General features: G+C 46.0%; 1 protein-coding gene across 1 annotated transcript in view; it reads right to left on the bottom strand.

Annotated features, from left to right (window-relative positions):
- LOC140722095 (NACHT, LRR and PYD domains-containing protein 3-like) overlaps positions 1–19,811 on the bottom strand; it is a 111,963-nt gene that overhangs the window by 91,228 nt on the left and 924 nt on the right. Inside the window, exons 2-4 of the mRNA XM_073036887.1 lie at positions 14,457–14,705; positions 9,055–9,241; positions 4,055–4,430 (exon numbers count right to left, since the gene is read on the bottom strand). Of these exons, the coding sequence (XP_072892988.1) occupies positions 4,055–4,430; positions 9,055–9,241; positions 14,457–14,705 (812 nt within the window). The remainder of the gene's footprint in view (positions 1–4,054; positions 4,431–9,054; positions 9,242–14,456; positions 14,706–19,811) is intronic.

The raw sequence follows: 19,811 nt of genomic DNA, 5'->3' as shown, positions 1-19,811 counted from the left end.
TTTGAGAGGGTGATTTTAGATGCATATCATATTTTTACTGAGTTAAGTATTGTATGTAATTAGCTTTGCTACAATAAGTGTATGGGACATTGGAAAAAATGTTGAATTTCCCCATGGGGATGAATAAAGTATCTATCTATCTATCTATCTATCTATCTATCTATCTATCTATCTATCTATCTATCTATCTATCTATCTATCTATCTATCTATCTATCTATTTATCTATCTATCTATCTATCTATCTATCTATCTATCTATCTATCTATGTATCTGTCTAGTTACCACTCACTTAGAACATAGAAACATAGAGAAACTTAGAACATAGAACGTATATTGGTTATCCACAATATATTTACAGAAGAGCAGAGAGGATAGAGTGAGGGTATGAAGCGATGTAAAGATTCCGCAATTATAAGTCAAGCCCGGCACACACACACACACGCACAGAGAGACACGTATACACACACATAAACACACATACACACACACACACACACACACACACACACACACACACACACACACACATAAACACACACACACACACACACACACACACACACACACACACACACACACACACACACACACACACACACACACTATCACAGACACAGACACAGGCACCGAAACACGGTCACACACACTAACACGTATAGATAGACACAAAGAAATATAAAGACAGAAACACACAGACACAAAAAAATACAAACACAAAAAGACAAACACATGTACAGCAGCATATATTCAGAATATATGGACGTTGACCCAGCTAAAAGACCCTACATTCCCAAGCAAAATACATCATGAAAACTTGCAAAAAATGTTAATACTTTCTACAACATTACATGACCACATCGTTTCGGAAAACTTGAAACATTTGAAGAAACACACAATTACTTTAACGACAAAATAGAGGAACTCCTTATTTGAAACTCAACGCTGAATGATGACAGCAGAACACCAAAATGGAACTAGAGATTAAGAAACAAAATTATAATCTTAAGAGCAGAAGTAGTGCGACTAATTGATATAAAAAGGATAACCAGAGCAAGATGATTAAGAGAAAAGCTACTGAAATATCAGCAATACTGAGGAAATACAAGATGCGAGCAGCCTAACAATCGTACTGTAAAGTTTACAGGTTGACTAAAATCAAAGTTCAGTGCTTACAAAGCCTGACTAGTTAGATTCATGAAATACACAAAGCCACGAAAACAGAATTATCAGGCCAGGAAAAAAAAATAAAAAGTTTCAAATAGGACACTGAAATTAAGTTTGACGCACCAGATTGACAATAGCCTCAGCAGAGATAAGTACTGGAAGTAATAATATTCAAAATTATCGCTATAAAAATAGTTTGCCTTCATCCGTGCATACCAATACATGTCGACAGGTTTCTCAAAAATCGTGAAAAATTACGTGAATTTTCGACAGAATGTAAAACAGACCTGTTACCTAAAGGGGAAATCTCAAAAGATCCATCTACATATAGTCCTATTATTTATTTACAAACTGTATATAAAATTATAGCATCATGTATTTCGCAACGAGTTACCGCTCACTTAGAACATAGAAACATAGAGAAACTTAGAACATAGAACGTATATTGATTATCCACAATATATTTACAGAAGAGCAGAGAGGATAGAGTGAGGGTATGAAGCGATGTAAAGATTCTGCAATTATAAGTCAAGCCCGGCACACACACACACACACACACACACACACACACACACACACACACACACACACACACACACACACACACACACACACACACACACACACACACACACACACACACTATCACAGACACAGACCAGACACAGGCACCGAAACACGGTCACACACACTAACACGTATAGATAGACACAAAGAAATATAGAGACAGAAACACACAGACACAAAAAAAATGCAAACACAAAAAGACAAACACATGTACAGCAGCATATAGACACCCACACCCACATAGAAACACTGCTAGAAACACACCCACACAAACATAAATGCAGTTTCACCTCTTCCTCTGCAGATCCCCGCTGGGTCCTGCGTTTTCCAGTATTCGACAAGTTTCACAGTGATTTCCTCACTTTTCTGAAGTCAGCCATCACCCGTTCCTTATAGGTGAACTCTTACCTTCCATCAAATGTATTAGTAGAGACTGTCCGAACTCCTTCTTGAGAAGTAAGCCCGTGATATCGCTGTATCCCTCACGAACAATGCAGTACTGTATAGTTTCCCGAACCAGTATGGACACATCTCTCTGGAGTCCTGAATGCGCCCTTCCACGAAAGCTAAGTGTTTTCTGTAGCCACGCCGTCTTGACAATGACGGAGCGCTATGTGCTAGCTGGTCTCTTACACAAACACATACAGACAGAGACAGACACAGACGCGCCTCCAAACAGAGTCACACAACACACACATCATACATGGTCACGTACAGGTATATAAACAAACAGACTCCGTACACACACGCACGCACAGCTACAGGAACACTCGGACACAACATCCATAGATACAGAAAAGCACACACTTGCTCAAAAACAGACATTGTGAGGAAGGCACTGAAAAGATCGGAGAGGATATGAAAGTGTTTATTCATCAACATGAATAAACATTTTCTTGGATCTATTCCCGGCAGAGACTCTGAAACTGAAAGTACGCCGAGTATATGCTCTAGGAGACAATGTTAACAGTAGGCGATTCAATAAATGTTCACAAGCAACTTTGGCATAATTTACTTCAATATTTTGTGTCTGAAAAAAAGGGTCCTTTGACGTACATATTTATAGCAAAAGCACATTGTACATGATAAGACACCTTTGAAAGTTCAGACTCTTTTGTTAGATCCATCTAATTCTGATATATGGTTAAAAAGCTTCCGAGACAACTGCTGAGAAGGTTGAGACATTCACAGTCAGAGAATGTAGCGAACTGGTCATGCGTAGGTAGGTGAGATCCAATTAATATGACGTCATGGTTGGCACAGAGACTGTGGGCCGAAGGGTTTGTTCCTGTGCTTTACCTGTCTCTGTTCTGTGTAGAAGTAAGACGATAGACGTCCCTAACGTTTACTTTCCGAGTACACGTTTCTCTCAGTGGTGATGAGCGTAGACATGTTTTGAACCAAGGCAAAGTTCGGTACACTTCAGGGAAGCAAGCTGAGGATGGTTGCTGGTAATCGGGCGTTGGAGATAAAGCTACAATGGGATGAGCTGTGGTTACAATTGGGGGAGAAACCGAGTGGAGTAGCCGCTTTACTCTCAGCACGTCTCCTCAACCGATGGACAAAAGCCGCACTGATACATCATTATGTGGAGAGTTGGGTTTGATGGTGCTTGAAGAAATATCCCCTTTCGTGGAAAAATGCTGCTTGCCATTTACACCGCTTAGTACCCTCAGAATTTCCATTGTTCTCATTTTCACAATTAGTTCACGAAATTAAACAGAATGGTGCGCCGCGAGGATTGCACTTGTCTGATGTAATCGGATTGTAATTAATTGAAAATTATTTTTATACAGGTTGAAGTCTGTCCCTGCGGAGCGCTAAATTGTATTAAAACGCCAGGCATGTGCTGCCTCAACATTTCTTTGGGAGGTATCGCCTGTAGCATACGGAGACACATCACCGAATATGTCGGCAGTGTTGGATAGCCTCTGGAGTGTGGAGAAAATATTGTACGTGTTCATTGCCGTCATTGGAGTTCCCGGTGCGTGAGCAGAGCAACTCATGTTCGGTAGTTCTGTGTGTTTACCGGTGTGAAACTGTTAATTATCATTTGACAAGTTTCCAACTTGATAATCGTTGCGCAAATATCCCTCAGTGATGTCGATCCTGTCAATTGAATATTCTGATTTTGTATACTTAACGACGAACGAAACTAAACCTCTGTCTCTCCTCTGATTTACGGGATCGACTCGAACGCTGTTTTTGCCTTTAATGACACCTTGTCCAGAGCGGTACCAGTGCCGGGGACAGGCAGCTGTCTGGGAAAGTGTGACTGAGAGTTATACAGTGCATTGTGATGTTGACCCTTTCTGAGTTACTGATCAGAGCGAACTCCTGATCCGTTAATGGCACCTTGTCCAGAGCGGTACCAGTGCCGGGGACAGGCAGCTGTCCGGGAAAGTGTGACTGGGAGAGTTATACAGTGCATTGTGATGTTGACCCTTTCTGAGTTACTGATCAGAGCGAACTCCTGATCCGTTAATGGCACCTTGTCCAGAGTGGTACCAGTGCCGGAGACAGGCGGCTCTCGAGAATGTGTGACTGGGAGGATATTAATAACAGAGCTGTTCAGAGTTTTTCCAGGGCTGGGGACAGAACGCTCTCCGGGAGGCTGTGATTTGGACGGTTTTAATGTTCCCTTGTCCAAAGGTGCCCCAATGCTGGGGTCAAGCAACTCTCCAGTAAAGGTTGAATCTGAGGGAAATACATTGTGAAATTCAATGCTCCTGAGTGAAACTCTGGTCGCGTGCAGTATTTCACGTCATCCTGTGGAGTTTGTCACTGTCTGATTCTACTGCCTGTTGGTCAATAATTGTGTCTGATCACCTGAACCAGTGTTCACGGCTCTGCTAGCGTGTGTGTCGAATTGAACTGCCCTATCGAATTAATCAATGAACGGGGCAACTCAACCTTTGGTTACTGAATTGTACCTGCTATCCCTTTGAGACCCGTCGGAAAATGGAGCACAGCTTCGACCTGGAGAAAGGTCTCGACCCGAAACGTTTTGTTAATCTCCATGGATGCTGCCTGATCTGCCGAGATCCTCCAGCATTTTACCTGCTTTGGTTCCCTTTGGACGTGGATCGCTCCTCGGCCCCGTCAGATGTTGAGTTTCCAGATGCCTGGTCAGTCACGGTTAAATCAGTGAAACCGGTTCCACCAGTGACTGGAATGGGATTAGCGCCGATCGTTGTTGCCCATGCGGTTTATTTTTATCCCTGATGATCCCCCACACATCATCTTATCTGCACACTGAAAACGGCAGGTCAGTGACAGTGCGACCCGTGTCAGACGTTGCATTAGCAGCCGTTCACCGGCTCCAGCACTGCTGATCTTTAGCTGAAACCCGATCCCGTGTTAACTCCCTGAAGATATGTTCGGTATGTCCAGTGTGTGTACTCCTCTCTCTATCTCTTACCAGTGAATTTCGTGGCGATTGTGATCCTGTCCCGGGGAAAGTGCGGCCTCTCTACCTGCACCACTCGCTACCTGGTGGCCATGGCAGCGGCGGATCTATCGACCATTGTCACCGAGGTGATTTTTGTTCCTATCAAATACTATTACTTTCTGTGGAGCTTTGTGAGCGTTACCCCCGCTTGTAAGACTATCGAGGTACTGAGGTACACAGCCACAGACTGTTCTGTCTGGTTCACCGTCACTTTCACCTTCGATCGGTTTGTCGCCATTTGCTGCCGGAATCTGAAAACAAAATATTGCACCGGGAAAACTGCGGCTGTGATTCTAACGATAACCTGCGTACTGTCGTGTCTGAAAAACCTTGCCCGCTACTTCGCCCAAGAACCCTTAGTGATCATCGACAATATACCATGGCTCTGCAAACCTATAGACAATTATTTCACTGACCTGGGGTGGGTAGGATATGATTGGCTCGATACAGTTTTGACTCCGTTCCTCCCTTTCACTGTGATTCTGCTGCTCAATGCTCTGACAGTCAGGCACATTTTAGTGGCCAGTCGGGTCCGTAAGGGGCTGAAGGGTCAGAGCAAGGGGGAGAACCGCAGGGACCCGGAGATGGAGAGCCGGAGGAGGTCTGTGATTTTACTCTTCACCCTCTCCGGCAGCTTCATCCTCCTGTGGATGACAATGGTTGTTAACGTCATATATTATCAGGTCACAGCAGAAGTATTCGATTTCAATGATTCTGAATGGATCTTTCACTACGTCGGGTATTTGCTGAGGAATTTCAGCTGCTGCACGAACACATTTATTTACTCAGTGACTCAGTCGAAATTCAGGGAGCAGGTGATCAGCGCGGTGAAATATCCGGTCATCTCGGTGTTTCAGGTCATTAATAAAGCCACGGCCTGAGCATAACCACAGTGTCGCCATTCCGGGCTCCGGCTCCCTACATTCATCGCCTGATCTCCTGGGTATTCCCTGGTCGATTCTCCTATGGACCCGGCATCTCCGGGACGTTAAAAACAGCAGGGATGAGGACAGCAAGACGATAGACGAAGGAAGATAGAGGATCGTGTGTGTGTGTGTGTGTGTGTGTGTGCGCGCGCGCGTGTGCGAGAGAGAAAGAGACACAGAGAGCCATTGAGATAAAGAGAGAGATAGAGAGAAAGAGAAAGTGAGAGTGGCAAATTGCTTTCCGAAAAATGAGAATATCGCACCAAAGATTTATCTGAAGTAATGAAACAAGAAACAATGAGCAATCTGAAGCAATGAATCAATGGGCAATGTGGGCGGAAGATGGGCTGCGTTTACCAGTGTCCATATGTGAGGAAGATAGCGCTGTCACAGTTATATGCCTATAACACTGTGCCAAGTTCTCGGAACAGGACCTCTCGCACTTGATTGTCTACTCCTACAGACCTGCACCGTGAGCAAAACCCTCCATAGCCCGATCAACTGTGCACTTAACAAACCTCATTGAAATCCAGTTCGAGTACAACACCTCTGCTCGCAGCTCGGCCACACTCTCACGACCCTCCGAGTGAAGAGGTTTTCCCTGATGAGCCCCTGAAACTTTTCACCTTTCACCTTTAACCCATGCCTCTGGTTGTAGTCCCACCAAACCTCAGTAGAAAAAGCCTGCTTATATTTACCCTATCTAGATCACTCATAGTCAAGTATGGCCCCATCAAATGCCCTCTCAATCTTCAGACAACACGAGTGAATCTGCAGATGCTGCAAATAAATAGAAACACAAAATGCTGGCAGAACTCAGCAGGCCAGACAACATCTATGGGAGGAGGTAGTGACGACGTTTCGGGCCGAAACCCTTCATCAGGAGTGAAGTAACATGGGATGCGAGGCGGGATAAGAAGGGGGGGGGGAGGGATGAAGTAAAGAGCTGGGAAGTGATAGGCTGAAGGGAAATGGGCTAGGGGTATCAACGGGGGTCTGTGAGTTGAACGTTCATGCCGGCAGGTAGGAAGCTACCTAGGTGGGAGATAAGGTGCTGCTCCATTAACCTGCGTGTGGCCTCATCTTGACGGTGGAGGAGGCCATGGACAGATATCGGAGTGGGAGTGGTCTGTGGAATTGAAGTGTGTGGCCACAGCCTATCCAGCCTATGTCAACTACAAACCTACAGACTCTCACAGCTACCTGGACTATTCCTCCTCCCACCCTGTCTCCTGCAAAAATGCTATCCGTTTCTCTCGATTCCTTCGCCTCCGCCGCATCTGCTCTCAGGATGAGGCCTTTCATTCTAGGATAAAGGCGATGTCTTCCCTTTTTAAAGAAAGGTGCTTCCCTTCGTCCACTATCAACTCTGCCCTCCATCGCATCTCCCGTATTTCACGCACCTCTGCCCTCACCCCCATCCCCCCGCCAGCCCACCAGGGATAGAGTCCCCCTGGTCCTCACCTATCACCCTACCAGCCTACAGATCCAACGTATAATCCTCCGTAACTTTCACCACCTCCTGCGGGATCCCACCACAAGACACATCTTCCCCTCCCCCCCACTCTCGGCTTTCCGCAGGGATCGCTCCCTACGCGACTCCCTTGACCATTCATTCCCCCCATCCCTCCCCACCGACCTCCCTCCGGGCACTCATCCCTGCAAACGGAAGAAGTGCTACACCTGCCCCCACACATCTTCCCTCACCACCATCCCCGGCCCCAGACAGTACTTTCAGGTGAGGCACCACTTCACCTGCGAGTCAACTGGGGTGATATACTGTATCTGGTGCTCCCGATGTGGCCATTTATACATTGGGGAGACCCGCCGCAGACTGGGAGACCGTTTCGCCGAACACCAGCGCTCAGTCCTCCAGCAGTGGCGGGACCTCCCTGTGGCCACACACTTCAATTCCACTGACCACTCCCACTCCGATATGTCTGTCCATGGCCTCCTCTACCGTCAAGATGAGGCCACACGCAGGTCGATGGAGCAATACCTTATCTCCCACCCAGGTAGCCTCCTACCTGCCGGCATGAACATTCAACTCACAGACCTCCGTTGATACCCCTGCCCCCCCCCTTACCCCATCCCTATCTACAATTTTAGTCTGGTTCTCTTTCTCTCTCTTTTTTACCCCCTCACTATAATCTCCCCCCAGCCCTACCTTTCTTTCTCTTTAATTTCCCATAATTCTCCACCTACCCCCTTCCCCGTTTCCCTTCAGCCTATCACTTCCCAGCTCTCTACTTCATCCCTCCCCCCACTTCTTATCCCCCCTCGACCATCCCATGTTTCTTCACTCCTGATGAAGGGTTTCGGCCCAAAACGTCGTCACTACCTCCTCCCATAGATGCTGTCTGGCCTGCTGAGTTCTGCCAGCATTTTGTGTTTTTATTTACTGTTCTCAATCTTGTTCGCTCGAAGCACTACAGTCCGAACCTATTCAATCTTCCCTTGATACTCGGGTCCTCCGGAGCCTGTATTATCCTTCTGAATTTTCACTGTACTCTTTAAAACATAATATCCCATCTCTTGCACTCAGTATTTTGATTGAGGGAGACCAATGTGCCAAAAAAAAAATGTCTGACTCCATTTACCTGTGACACACTTTCTCGCATTATGCACCTGTATCCCCAGGTCTCTTTGTTCTACTACACTTCTCAACACCCTACCGTTGACTGTGTAAGACCTAGCCTACTTGCTCCTACCTAACTGAAAATCGTCGTTTTCGTCTGCATTAAATTCCGTCTTCCCCATTTCAACCCATTTTCCAGTTTTATCCCGATCCTTTCATTTGCATTTAAAACACGTGAAGTCAAGAAACGACTCTGGGCAGAATAAAGTTAATGGGAACGAACCAAATGCGGGCGTGGACAAGAATTTCTTCCATCTAACTACCTCAATACAGATACAGTACTGGCTTCTTGTCAGTAATATATACCTTGCCCTAGTGGAACGAACATGACCAAAATAATCTGACTGATGAAAAACAAAGATTCTCCGATTTGAATTGGCAGCGACGGGTTTGAAGGCGTCTTCAGCTGTGTTATCAGCAACAGATGACCTGAAACGCCCCAGTGCCGATACGACCGGGACCACTCGGCTTCAGTCCTCATCACAGCGATGGTCTGAACATGAACGACAACGTTGAAATCCCCCTGTGCAGAGATAGTCACCGGCTCTGAGAACATCCCAGCCACTGTAACGTTGATCAGCACATTCTACTGGCTGTCTTAGTGCAGGGGCGCTTCAGTCTGCTTCCCCACAGTCTGAGAATGCTGGAATCTGAGCTTTGAAAGTGATTGACAACACACTCGGCAATGACAACCAAAGTCTTCATAAAATGTACCTTCAACTTCTCTTCCCTTACACAGAATAGATTCTTATCAACTGGATCGCGGCAAAGGTGCAGCGCGGAAGAAGGCCATTCGGCTGTTCCACCGTTCTGCTGCATAGCAGTTTTCTATAAGATAAGTCATGTACTTGGATTATTGCGTGCTGTTCTCGGGCTGTTATGTGAGAAATGATCTGTGGCATTGGATGAGGTCTGAAGGAGCTTCACCAGGAATGTTCCCGGGAATAAAAAGGTTACCATACAATGAGTGTTTTATGGCTCTAGGAATGTATTCATTCGAGTTTAGTACAGTGTAAATGGGGAGGGGGTTAATCTCAATGAAACATATCGACTCTTGAAAGGCCTACATAGAGTGGACGTGGAGCACGTTTCGATAGTTGCACTCGAGTAACAGAGGTCGCAGCCTCAGAATTCAAGGACGGAGTTTGGGACTGAAATGAGGAAGAGTGTCATTAGCCGGAAGGTGATGGATTTGAGAAATCCATTGCCAGAAACGGTTATGGGAGCCAAGTCTTTGGGTCCATTGAAAGCGGTGATTGGTATGTGCTTGATTAGTCATCTGGCTAATGGTTATAGGGGGAACACATGGAAATGAGATGGAGACGCATATTAAGATCGGCCATGATTGAAGGGAAGTCCGCCATGCACGGTTCTAAGCCAGGCTGCAAAAGGAGGAGAGTTGGGCATGGAGATATCAACGCAATCCTGTTCGAAACAGAGCCAATGAAACGTCAAAGGAAATCACTAAGATGTTCTTCCCCTGGAAAAGAAGAATCATTGAAGATGGGTTGCAGATGAGTACAATTTGAATGGAGGAAGAGGAAGAAGAAGAGGAAGGAGGGTGACGGAACAACTCTGGAGGCCGAATGGATTCATTCTTCTCATGGTATCGTCTTACAGTCTATAAGGGCCTACACTGTGCTATAATCCTCTCGGTGGCGGTCTGAGATGAATGGTGTTCCGCAGGGATCTCTACCGGGGTCTCTGCAGTTTGTCTTAAATGACGTGGTGAAGACGCAGACGGCTGGTTTAACGCTGGTGGAGTGAACAGCACAGAAGACTAGCAAGGAAAACACTGGGATACCCTGTCAATCATTTGCAGATATGGGCGGAGAAATGGCAGATGGAGTTTAACCATGCCAAATGTGAGGTGTTGCAACTTGGTAGGTCAAATGTAGAGAGGAAGTACATTGTTAAATGCAAAACCCTGAACAGTGTTAATGAGCATAACGATCTTGGGGTCAAAGCTCACAGCGCCCTAAAAGTGTCTCTGCAGGATTATTGGGTGGTTGAGATGGCAAATGGCACGTTTTCCCTTATTAGTTAGAAACATAGACCTAGAAACATAGACAATAGGTGCAGGAGTAGGCCATTGGGCGCTTCGAGCCTGCACCGCCATTCAGTATGATCATGGCGGATCATCCAACTCAGAACCCTGTACCTGCTTTCTCTCCATATCCCCGATCCCTTTAGCCACAAGGGCCATATCTAACTCCCTCTTAAATATAGCCAATGAACCGTCCTCAACTGTTTCCTGTGGCAGAGAATTCCACAGATTCACCACTCTCTGTGTGAAGAGGTTTCTCCTCATCTCGGATCTAAAAGGCCTCCGCTTTATCCTTAAACTGTGACCCCTCGTTCTGGACTCCCCCAACATCGGAAACAATCTTCCTGCATCTAGCCATTCCAATCCCTTTAGAATGTTATACGTTTCAATAAGATTCCCCCTCAATCTTCTAAATTCCAGCCAGTATAAGCCTAGTCGATCCAGCCTTTCTTAATATGGAAGTCCTGCCATCCCAGGAATCAATCTGGTGAACCTTCTTTGTACTCCCTCTATGGCAAGAATGTCTTTCCTTAGATTAGGGGACCAAAACTGCACACAATACTCTAGGTGCGGTCTCACCAAGGCCTCGTACAACTGCAGTATAACATCCATGCTCCTGTACTCGAATCCTCTTGCTGTGAATGTCAACATACCATTTGCCTTTTTCACCACCTGTTGTACCTGCATGCCCACCTTCAATGACTGGTGTACAATGACACCTAGTTGAAGCATTGAATCCAAAAGTCAGGAGGTTATGTTGCAGCTTTATAAAACTCTAGCGAGGCCTCATCTGGAGAATTGTATACAACTGTGTTAACCCTATTATGTGTGTGTGTGTGTGTGTGTGTGTGTGTGTGTGTGTGTGTGTGTGTGTGTGTGTGTGTGTGTGTGTGTGTGTGTGTGTGTGTGTGTGTGTGTGCGTGTGTGTGCGTGTGTGTGCGTGTGTGTGTGTGTGTGTGTGTGTGTGTGTGTGTGTGTGTGTGTGTGTGTGTGTGTGTGTACACGATAAGGATCTGGAGAGGGTGCAGAAGAGGATCACCAGGGCATCGACTGGATTAGAGGGCACGTGATATAATGAGTGGTTGGCCAAACTTGTTATTAACTGGGGAGAGGCGGAGGCTGAGGGTAGATCTGATAGGGGTTTATAAGATTATAGGAGGCATAGGTAGATTGGACACACAGTATCATTTTCCCGGTGTTGAAATACAGTATCTAACACCAGAGGCCATGCATTTACTGTGAGAGCAGATCAGCTCAAAGGAAATTTGCCAGGCAAGTTCTTTCACAAAGAGTGTTGGGTGGCGGGAATGCGTATCTGTGGCGGTGGTAGAGGCAGATACATCAGAGACTTTTAAGAAGTGCTTAGATAGACAGATGATTCTGAAGAGACGGGAGGGATATGGACATTATGTAGGTATAAGGGATCAGTTTAGTAGCCATTGGTTACTAATTTATTTGGTTCAGCACAACATTTTGTGTCGAAGACTCTGTTCCTGTGCTCTACATTCTATGGTCTATGTCCATGTTCTATCTATGTTCTACGTCTATGTTCTACGTCTATGTTCTGTCTATGTTCTACGTCTATGTTCTATGTCTATGTTCTCTGTCCATGTTCTACGTCTATGTTCTACGTCTATGTTCTGTCTATGTTCTATGTCTTTGCTCTATGTCTATGTTCTATGTCTATGTTCTACATCTATGTTCTGTCTATGTTCTCTGTCTATGCTTTACAACATTGTTAAGCCCACAATATTTCAAAGTGATTTCCAATTTAGAGTCTTGCTTTACCATACCAAGCACCAAAACTTCTTTCAGCATTTTGTCCTACCCATTCCTCATTTTCACAAAGGATTCCCATATAGCTCCCTGGGACTGCGCGCCTTTGCCCATCACCAGGCTGAGGAAGAGCGGGGAATCCTCTGACGGGGTTCTCTTCTCTGTGAGTTCTGTGATGTCTTGTAGACAATGAATTTGTTGAGTGGCAGACTGAGTGAAAAAGAATGGGAAGACAATGCCGGCTCAGTGGTGGGGCGTCCAAGCGACTTTGATCACAGGAACAGTCACTGGGCAGCCACTTCTCCCATTCTGTAAATTTCTGGACTCAGTCATTAGCAGAAAAGCACTGACTGTGGAAATTACAAATCAGAATATGATGAATTAATTATTAATAGAATAAATTGGTCAGTTCTGCTAAACCAATGGCAGTTGATGAAGTTCCATTGTCTTCTTTAATTAATCTTGCTTCCATTACGCCAAAGCTAACCCTCTCACTGTTTCAGAATCGCTGATGAAATCCGGCGCCAAACACTGTGTTTTCATCCCTGCACATTGTAACTTGAACCATCTTACTGAGGGTCTGATGGAGATACAACCCCTGCCCTCTGCACATGTGATCACATCTCACCGATTATGACATTTCAAATACCCTCAGAATGGTTTTCTGATTCAGTCTGAAGGTTATGGTACATTCAGCTCTTCGTCAGACCTGACAAACCATGTCTTCCCACAGCTGCTTCCACCTGTTACTGTGCCCTCTTTCCTTCACTTCTAGGGATTCTGCATCTCCACAGAAACCCCTCACTTGCAAAGATTGCTTATACTCTTAACCATATCATTGTCACTTTCCCGTTACCTTGTCTGACTTGCTCATCTCCGGATGTTCTCCCGCTCACTCTCCTCCTCAACAAGCCTCTGTCCTCAGTCACCATCTATAGAAGGAATAATCGAAAAGCAGATTATTATTTAAATGGTGAAATATTCCCCCATACTTTTGTGCAGAGGGACTTTGGAGTGCTTGTTCATGAATAGCAAAAAGTTGCCTTGAAGTTACTGCAGTTTATTAAGAAGACAAACGGAATGTTGATCTTCATAGCTCGAGGGATTGAATTCAGGAGCAGGAAGAACATGCTGCAACTATACAGGGTACTGGTGAGGCCGCGCCTGGAGTACTGTGTGCAGATTTGGTGTCCATACTTGACGAAGGATATACTGGCTTTGGAGGCCTGCAGAGGAGGTTCACCAGGTTGATTGCAGGGATGAAGGGGTTAACCTATGAGGAGCGATTGAGTCGCCTGGAACTGTACTCTCTGGAGTTCAGAAGAATGAGAGGGGATCTTATAGAAACAAACAAAATTTAGAAAGGGATAGATAAGAAGTAGGAAAGTTGTTTCCATAGCCTAGAAATAGGGGATATTGTCTCAAGATTCAGGGGAAAAGGTTTAGGACGCAGATGAGGAGAAACTGTTGTTTTCCAGAGAGTGGTGAATCTATGGAATTCTCTGCCCAGGGAAGCAGTTGAGGCTTCTTCACTAAATATGTTTAAGTTAAGGTTAGATAGGTTTTTACAGAGTAAGGGAATTAAGGGTTCTGGGGAAAAGGCAGGTAGATGGAGCTGAGTTTGCAGACAGATCAGCCATGATCTTATTGAATGGCAGGACAGGCTCGATGGGCCGGATGGCCTACTCCTGCTCCTGTTTCTTATGTTTCTTATGTTAAGTTTGTCCCTGCCTCCTGTTATATGAATCTCAAGTTCCATTACTCAATAGTATACACGCATTATAAACGTGTTTACTTCTAATGACCATATCATGTGTGTCTCCCTTCTCTGAACCGCCTTGGTGATCTCCGTTGTGAGTGGACTGCTCCCCTGAGAAACACGGACCTCTCTTCTCTGAACTGCCTTGGTGATCTCCGTTGTGAGAGGACTGCTCTCCTGAGAAACACGGGCCTCTCTTCTCTGAACCGCCTTGGTGATTTCCGTTGTGAGCGGACTGCTCTCCTGAGAAACACGGGCCTCTCTTCTCTGAACTGCCTTGGTGATTTCCGTTGTGAGCGGACTGCTCTCCTGAGAAACACGGGCCTCTCTTCTCTGAACCGCCTTGGTGATCTCCGTTGTGAGCGGACTGCTCTCCTGAGAAACACGGGCAACAGTCGCAGCCTTTGGTCTCAATGGGCCACTTTGTATTCTGACAGGATCTTTTTTGTTTCCGGTTTCCCAGCGCCTGCCGCCTATTCAGCATCGCAGCACTAGCGGTTCGCTGACTGTCATGCCCAGCCCGAGCTCCAGACACCCCCTGGCGGCGATTCCCAGGCAGCGGCCGTGTCAGTCTGCTCCATTGACATCCCTCCATTTCTAAAGCCAAAGGGTATTGCCGTTTATACCGACAGACAGGATTTAGTTTCAGCCACCCTAACATGGAGAACAGACGCTGACCGGAGCACCGCCTAATCTGGGTACAGACGTGTCTGGATTTGCTTCAGGACAGGGGGAGGGTAGGGGAGGTGGAGGTGTGCCGGGCTGGATTTACCCCAGTGGGTATCTTCTCCCCGGACCCTATGCCCCTGAACCCAGACCTCACTGCAGAGCTGGAAACCGAGCCCCGGCTCCTCACCTGTCCTCAGAGTCGATGCGGCTGAGAGGCTCACCGTCCGAAGACTGCCTCCGGATGCCGTTTCCAGTCTTTGTCACTTCGGCTGTTTATTCGCTTCTGTGTGTGTAGTTCTACACTTGATCTGCCCTCTTCAAAATTAAGTCCATGACATTTCTGCATCCCTTACAAACAATGCATGCTGCATAGTTCACCAAACTAGTATATGCACATCCCTCTGCTGTCCTGACTGCCTTCTTCCACACTCGACAAGTATTCTCGGTAGCCACTCCGTCCCGACGCTGTCCGCTAGCTGGTATCTTATATCAACACACTCAGACTCTCAACCAGAGACACAGACACGCACAATCATGCACAGACATGTACAGGAAAAAAAAAACACATACCCAGTAACACACACAGACATACAGGAGACGCACACACACAAAACGCATGCACACAGACCAGCGCACACTCACACAAGGTAGACATAGATAGGCGCACAAACACTCTCTCTCTCTCTCTCTCTCTCTCTCTCTCTCTCTCTCTCTCTCTCTCTCTCTCTCTCTCTCTCTCTCTCTCTCTCTCTCTCTCTCTCACACACACACACACACACACACACACACACACACATACGTGCACACACGCATACATGTATATGTCACACGCACACAAGCAGAAACATACAAAGTCACATGCAGCCAGGAAAATGGACGCACACATATGAAAAACATTCAGACACAAAAACTCGCATTAACACAGTTGACATTCACTGAAACACACAGACGTACGCATGTACACGCACAACATGCACACACACACACACACACACACACACACACACACACACATATGCACGTACGGATAGAGGCGCACAGACATACGCGCCCTGACACGCACACATGCACGACTAGACATTTTAAAAAATCTTCCTCTCCATCTCTCCTTTGCGTTCCTTGACATATAGTCAAAGAACTATAGACTACTGAGACTAAAGCTTGGACTGCTGACTTTGATGGTCATGTGTTCGGTTTAGGGGTGTGTCCTAGACGAGCCTTTATGTGTACTGACTGTGACACAGTCACTGAGAACATTGGAAAGGTTAGTAGACATGTAAGTGTTGATTCATCACCACAAATAGACATTTTCCTGGAGAGTCTCAAACTCATGCTACGTCAAGGGTTTAATCTTCTGGAGACAATGGCGACAAAAGGGTGATTCAGTACAATTTTAACTAGGTTAACATATTGTTAACATAACATAACAATATTTTGAGTCTGACAAACGGTTCCTTTGAAGTACACATTTACAATGGAAGAACATTGTAATTGATAAGATACCTTTGAAGTTTTACATACTTTTGCTGGTACAACTAATTCACACAGACAGTCAAAAAGCATCTTGTAAGAAAACCCAGAAGTCCGCAAAAAATGTTGTAAGATTGACAAACGGTCAGACAGGGAAGGTGGTAGCCAATTATGCATAGGATGGAGCGGTCCGTTTGGCTGGTATTGACACTGTGGGCCGAAGGGTCTTTTCCCTTCTCAGTACCATTCTCTGTTCTATGTAAGAATAAGACAAATAGAAAGCAGCAGTGTTTCTTTTCTCAAACCATACATTTATCTCAATGGTAATGAACATGCACACGTGCTTTTTATTTGACTCAGAACGAAGCTTGGTACACTTCACACAAACTGAGGATTGTTACTGATAATGGAGAGTGACAGGGAAGGATGCAGTCATGTTATCTGGAAGGACAACGTGAAGAATCAGAGTGGAGCGGCGTTTTACTCTCAACGGATCTGCTCAACAGATGGACAAAAGTCGCACCAAGGAAACGTGAGGTGGAGAGCTGACTCTGATGGTGTTTGAAACAATGTTCCCCTTTGCTGGAAGAATGACGCTCGCAATTTACACCCCTTAGTACCATCACAGTTTCCATTGTTAGCAGTTTCACAATTAATTCACTCAGTTAATCACATTCCGTCACCGCAGGGAATGCGCTTGTCTGACTAATCGGGTGGAAAACAATTTTAAAATCTTTATTTTTTAAATCTGTTGCGCTCTGTCCCTGTGGAGTTGCTCAGTGTTATTAAAAACCCCAGGCATGTGTTGCCTCAACAGTTCATTCCGAGAGATCGCCTTTAGCACACGGGGACACATCACTGGACAAAGAAAATGTCTGCTTTATTTGATAGTTACTTGAGACTGTATAAAATATTCAACGTGTTCATTGCCGTAATTGGAGTTCCTGGTGAGTGAGCGGAGCAACTCATGTCTGGTATTTCTGTATGTTAACCTGCATGAACCTGTCTTTGATCATTTCGCCAGCTCCCACTTGATGCTCGTCGCACAAGTATCCGTCGGGGATATCTATCTTGTCAAATCAACATCCTAAATGTTCATATTTAGTGACAAACAAAACTAAAACCCTGTCTCTGTCCCAACTCACGGGATGGACTTGAACACTGTACCTGTTTTCAATGGAATTTTCTCCAGTGTTGTCCCGGTGCTGGGAATAGGCATATCAGAGAAATGCACGACTAGGAGAGATGCACAGTAGTGTTAATTGCTTCTGAGTTATTACAGAGTAGGTACATCGTCCTTTAATGACACATTGGCGAGAGTTGTCCCAGTGCTGGGGAGAGGCAGATCTCTGCGAAGGTATGAATAGCAAGTTGCAATAGCATCTTGTCCAGAGATGTCCCAGTGCTGGGGAGAGGCAGATCTCTGAGAAGGTGTGAATGGCAAGTTTCAGTAGCATCTTGTCCAGAGTTGTAGCAGTGCCTTGAACAGAAAGGTGTGATGGGATCTTCTCCAGAGCTGCCCCAGCGTTTTGGACAGGAAGTCCTCCTGGAAGAGGTGACTGGAAGGCATTTAGTCGGAATTTACCCAGAGTTATATCAGTGCCAGGGGCAGGCAGCTCTCCAGGAAGGTAAGACTAGAATGGCTTCGGTAGGACGGTCTCAGAACTGTCACGGACTTCGGGCGGGCCCTCTCCGGAAAGATGTGACTGGTAGCAGTTAACACCGCAAAGTTCACTGTTTCGGAATTATTGACCCGAGTGAACTGCTGTTCCGGTGTTTCACGTCTCCCTCTGGAACCTGTCACAGTCAGATTCCACTGACTGTTCATCAAAAATCGAGCCTGATTCCCTGAACTTAGGTTCACAGATCTATTTACGTTGGTTTTTGAAATGACATGCGCTGTGGAATTAATCCATTAATGGAGCCACTCAGTATTGGGTTACACTGCTGTCTCTGCTTTCCCTCTGAGACCCGTCATAAACTGGGCTGCGCTTTGTCCTGAAGAAAGGTCTCGGCGGGATACTTTGAATGCTTGTTCAGTTGCATGAATGATGCTTGAGTCGCAAAGTTCATCCAGCATTTGCGGTGTGTTGCTTCGCTTTGGATACATTCTTCGTCTCGGACAGATGCTGAGTTTCTAGCTGCCTGGACACGTCATGGTTAAATCGGTGTAACAGGTCCCATCAGCGACTGGAATAGTGATTGTCACCGATCGTTGTAATGTATGCAGCTCGTTGTTAACTCTGACAATTACCTACATATAGCTCTATCTCAGCACTGAAGAGGTCAAGTGAGAGACAGGGTTACACTTGTCTGGGTTTAGATAAGCGGCCCTCCCGAACACTCTTGATCTTTCGCTGAAACCCGGTCCTGTGTTCATTCCGGTAGACTGTGTTCAATAATGCACAGTGTCTGTTCTCTTTTCTCTCCGCAGTGAACTTAGTGGCGCTTGTGATCCTGTCCCGGGGGAGAGTGCCGCCTTTCTACCTGCACCACTATCTACCTGGTGGCCATGGCAGCGGCGGATCTACTGACCGTCGTCACCGAGGTCATATTGCGTCAAATCATATATAATTACTTTCCGTGGACTTTTCTCAGCATTACCCCTGTGTGCAGAGTTATCGAGGTACTGAGGTTCACAGCCACATACTGTTCTGTCTGGTTCACCGTCACCTTCACTTTTGATCGGTTTGTCGCCATTTGCTGCCAGAATCTGAAAACAAAATATTGCACCGGGAAAACTGCGGCTGTGGTTCTCACAACAACCGGCGTGCTGTCCTTTCTGAAAAATGTTCCCCGCTTCTTCCTCTGGGAACCCAGGGAGATAATCGACAATGTACCGTGGTTCTGTAATCTGATGGACAATACTTTCACCGATCCCTGGTGGGTGGGATACGATTGGCTCGATACAGTTTTAAATCCGTTCATCCCTTTCGCTGTGATTCTGCTGCTCAACGCTCTGACGGTCAGGCACATTTTAGTGGCCAGTCGTGTCCGTAAGGGGCTGAGGGGTCAGAGCAAGGGGGAGAACCGCAGTGACCCGGAGATGGAGAGCAGGAAGAGGTCTGTGGTTTTACTCTTCACCATCTCTGGTAGCTTCATCCTCCTGTGGCTGACGCTGGTTGCGAATTTTCTTTATTATGAGATCACAGGAAAAGGATTCGACTTCACTGCTTCTGAATGGATCTTTCACCACGTCGGAGCCTTGCTGAAGAATTTCAGCTGCTGCACGAACACATTTATTTACGCCGTGACTCAGTCGAAATTCAGGGAGCAGATGATCAGCGCGGTGAAGTATCCTATCATCACCGTCCGTCAGTTGATTAATAAAGCCTCGTATTG

The sequence above is a fragment of the Hemitrygon akajei genome, unplaced genomic scaffold, assembly GCF_048418815.1.
Source record: "Hemitrygon akajei unplaced genomic scaffold, sHemAka1.3 Scf000069, whole genome shotgun sequence".
Taxonomy (NCBI): domain Eukaryota; kingdom Metazoa; phylum Chordata; class Chondrichthyes; order Myliobatiformes; family Dasyatidae; genus Hemitrygon; species Hemitrygon akajei.
Note: the sequence above shows the minus strand (reverse complement) of the source record. Positions and strands in the feature narration are given on the sequence as shown.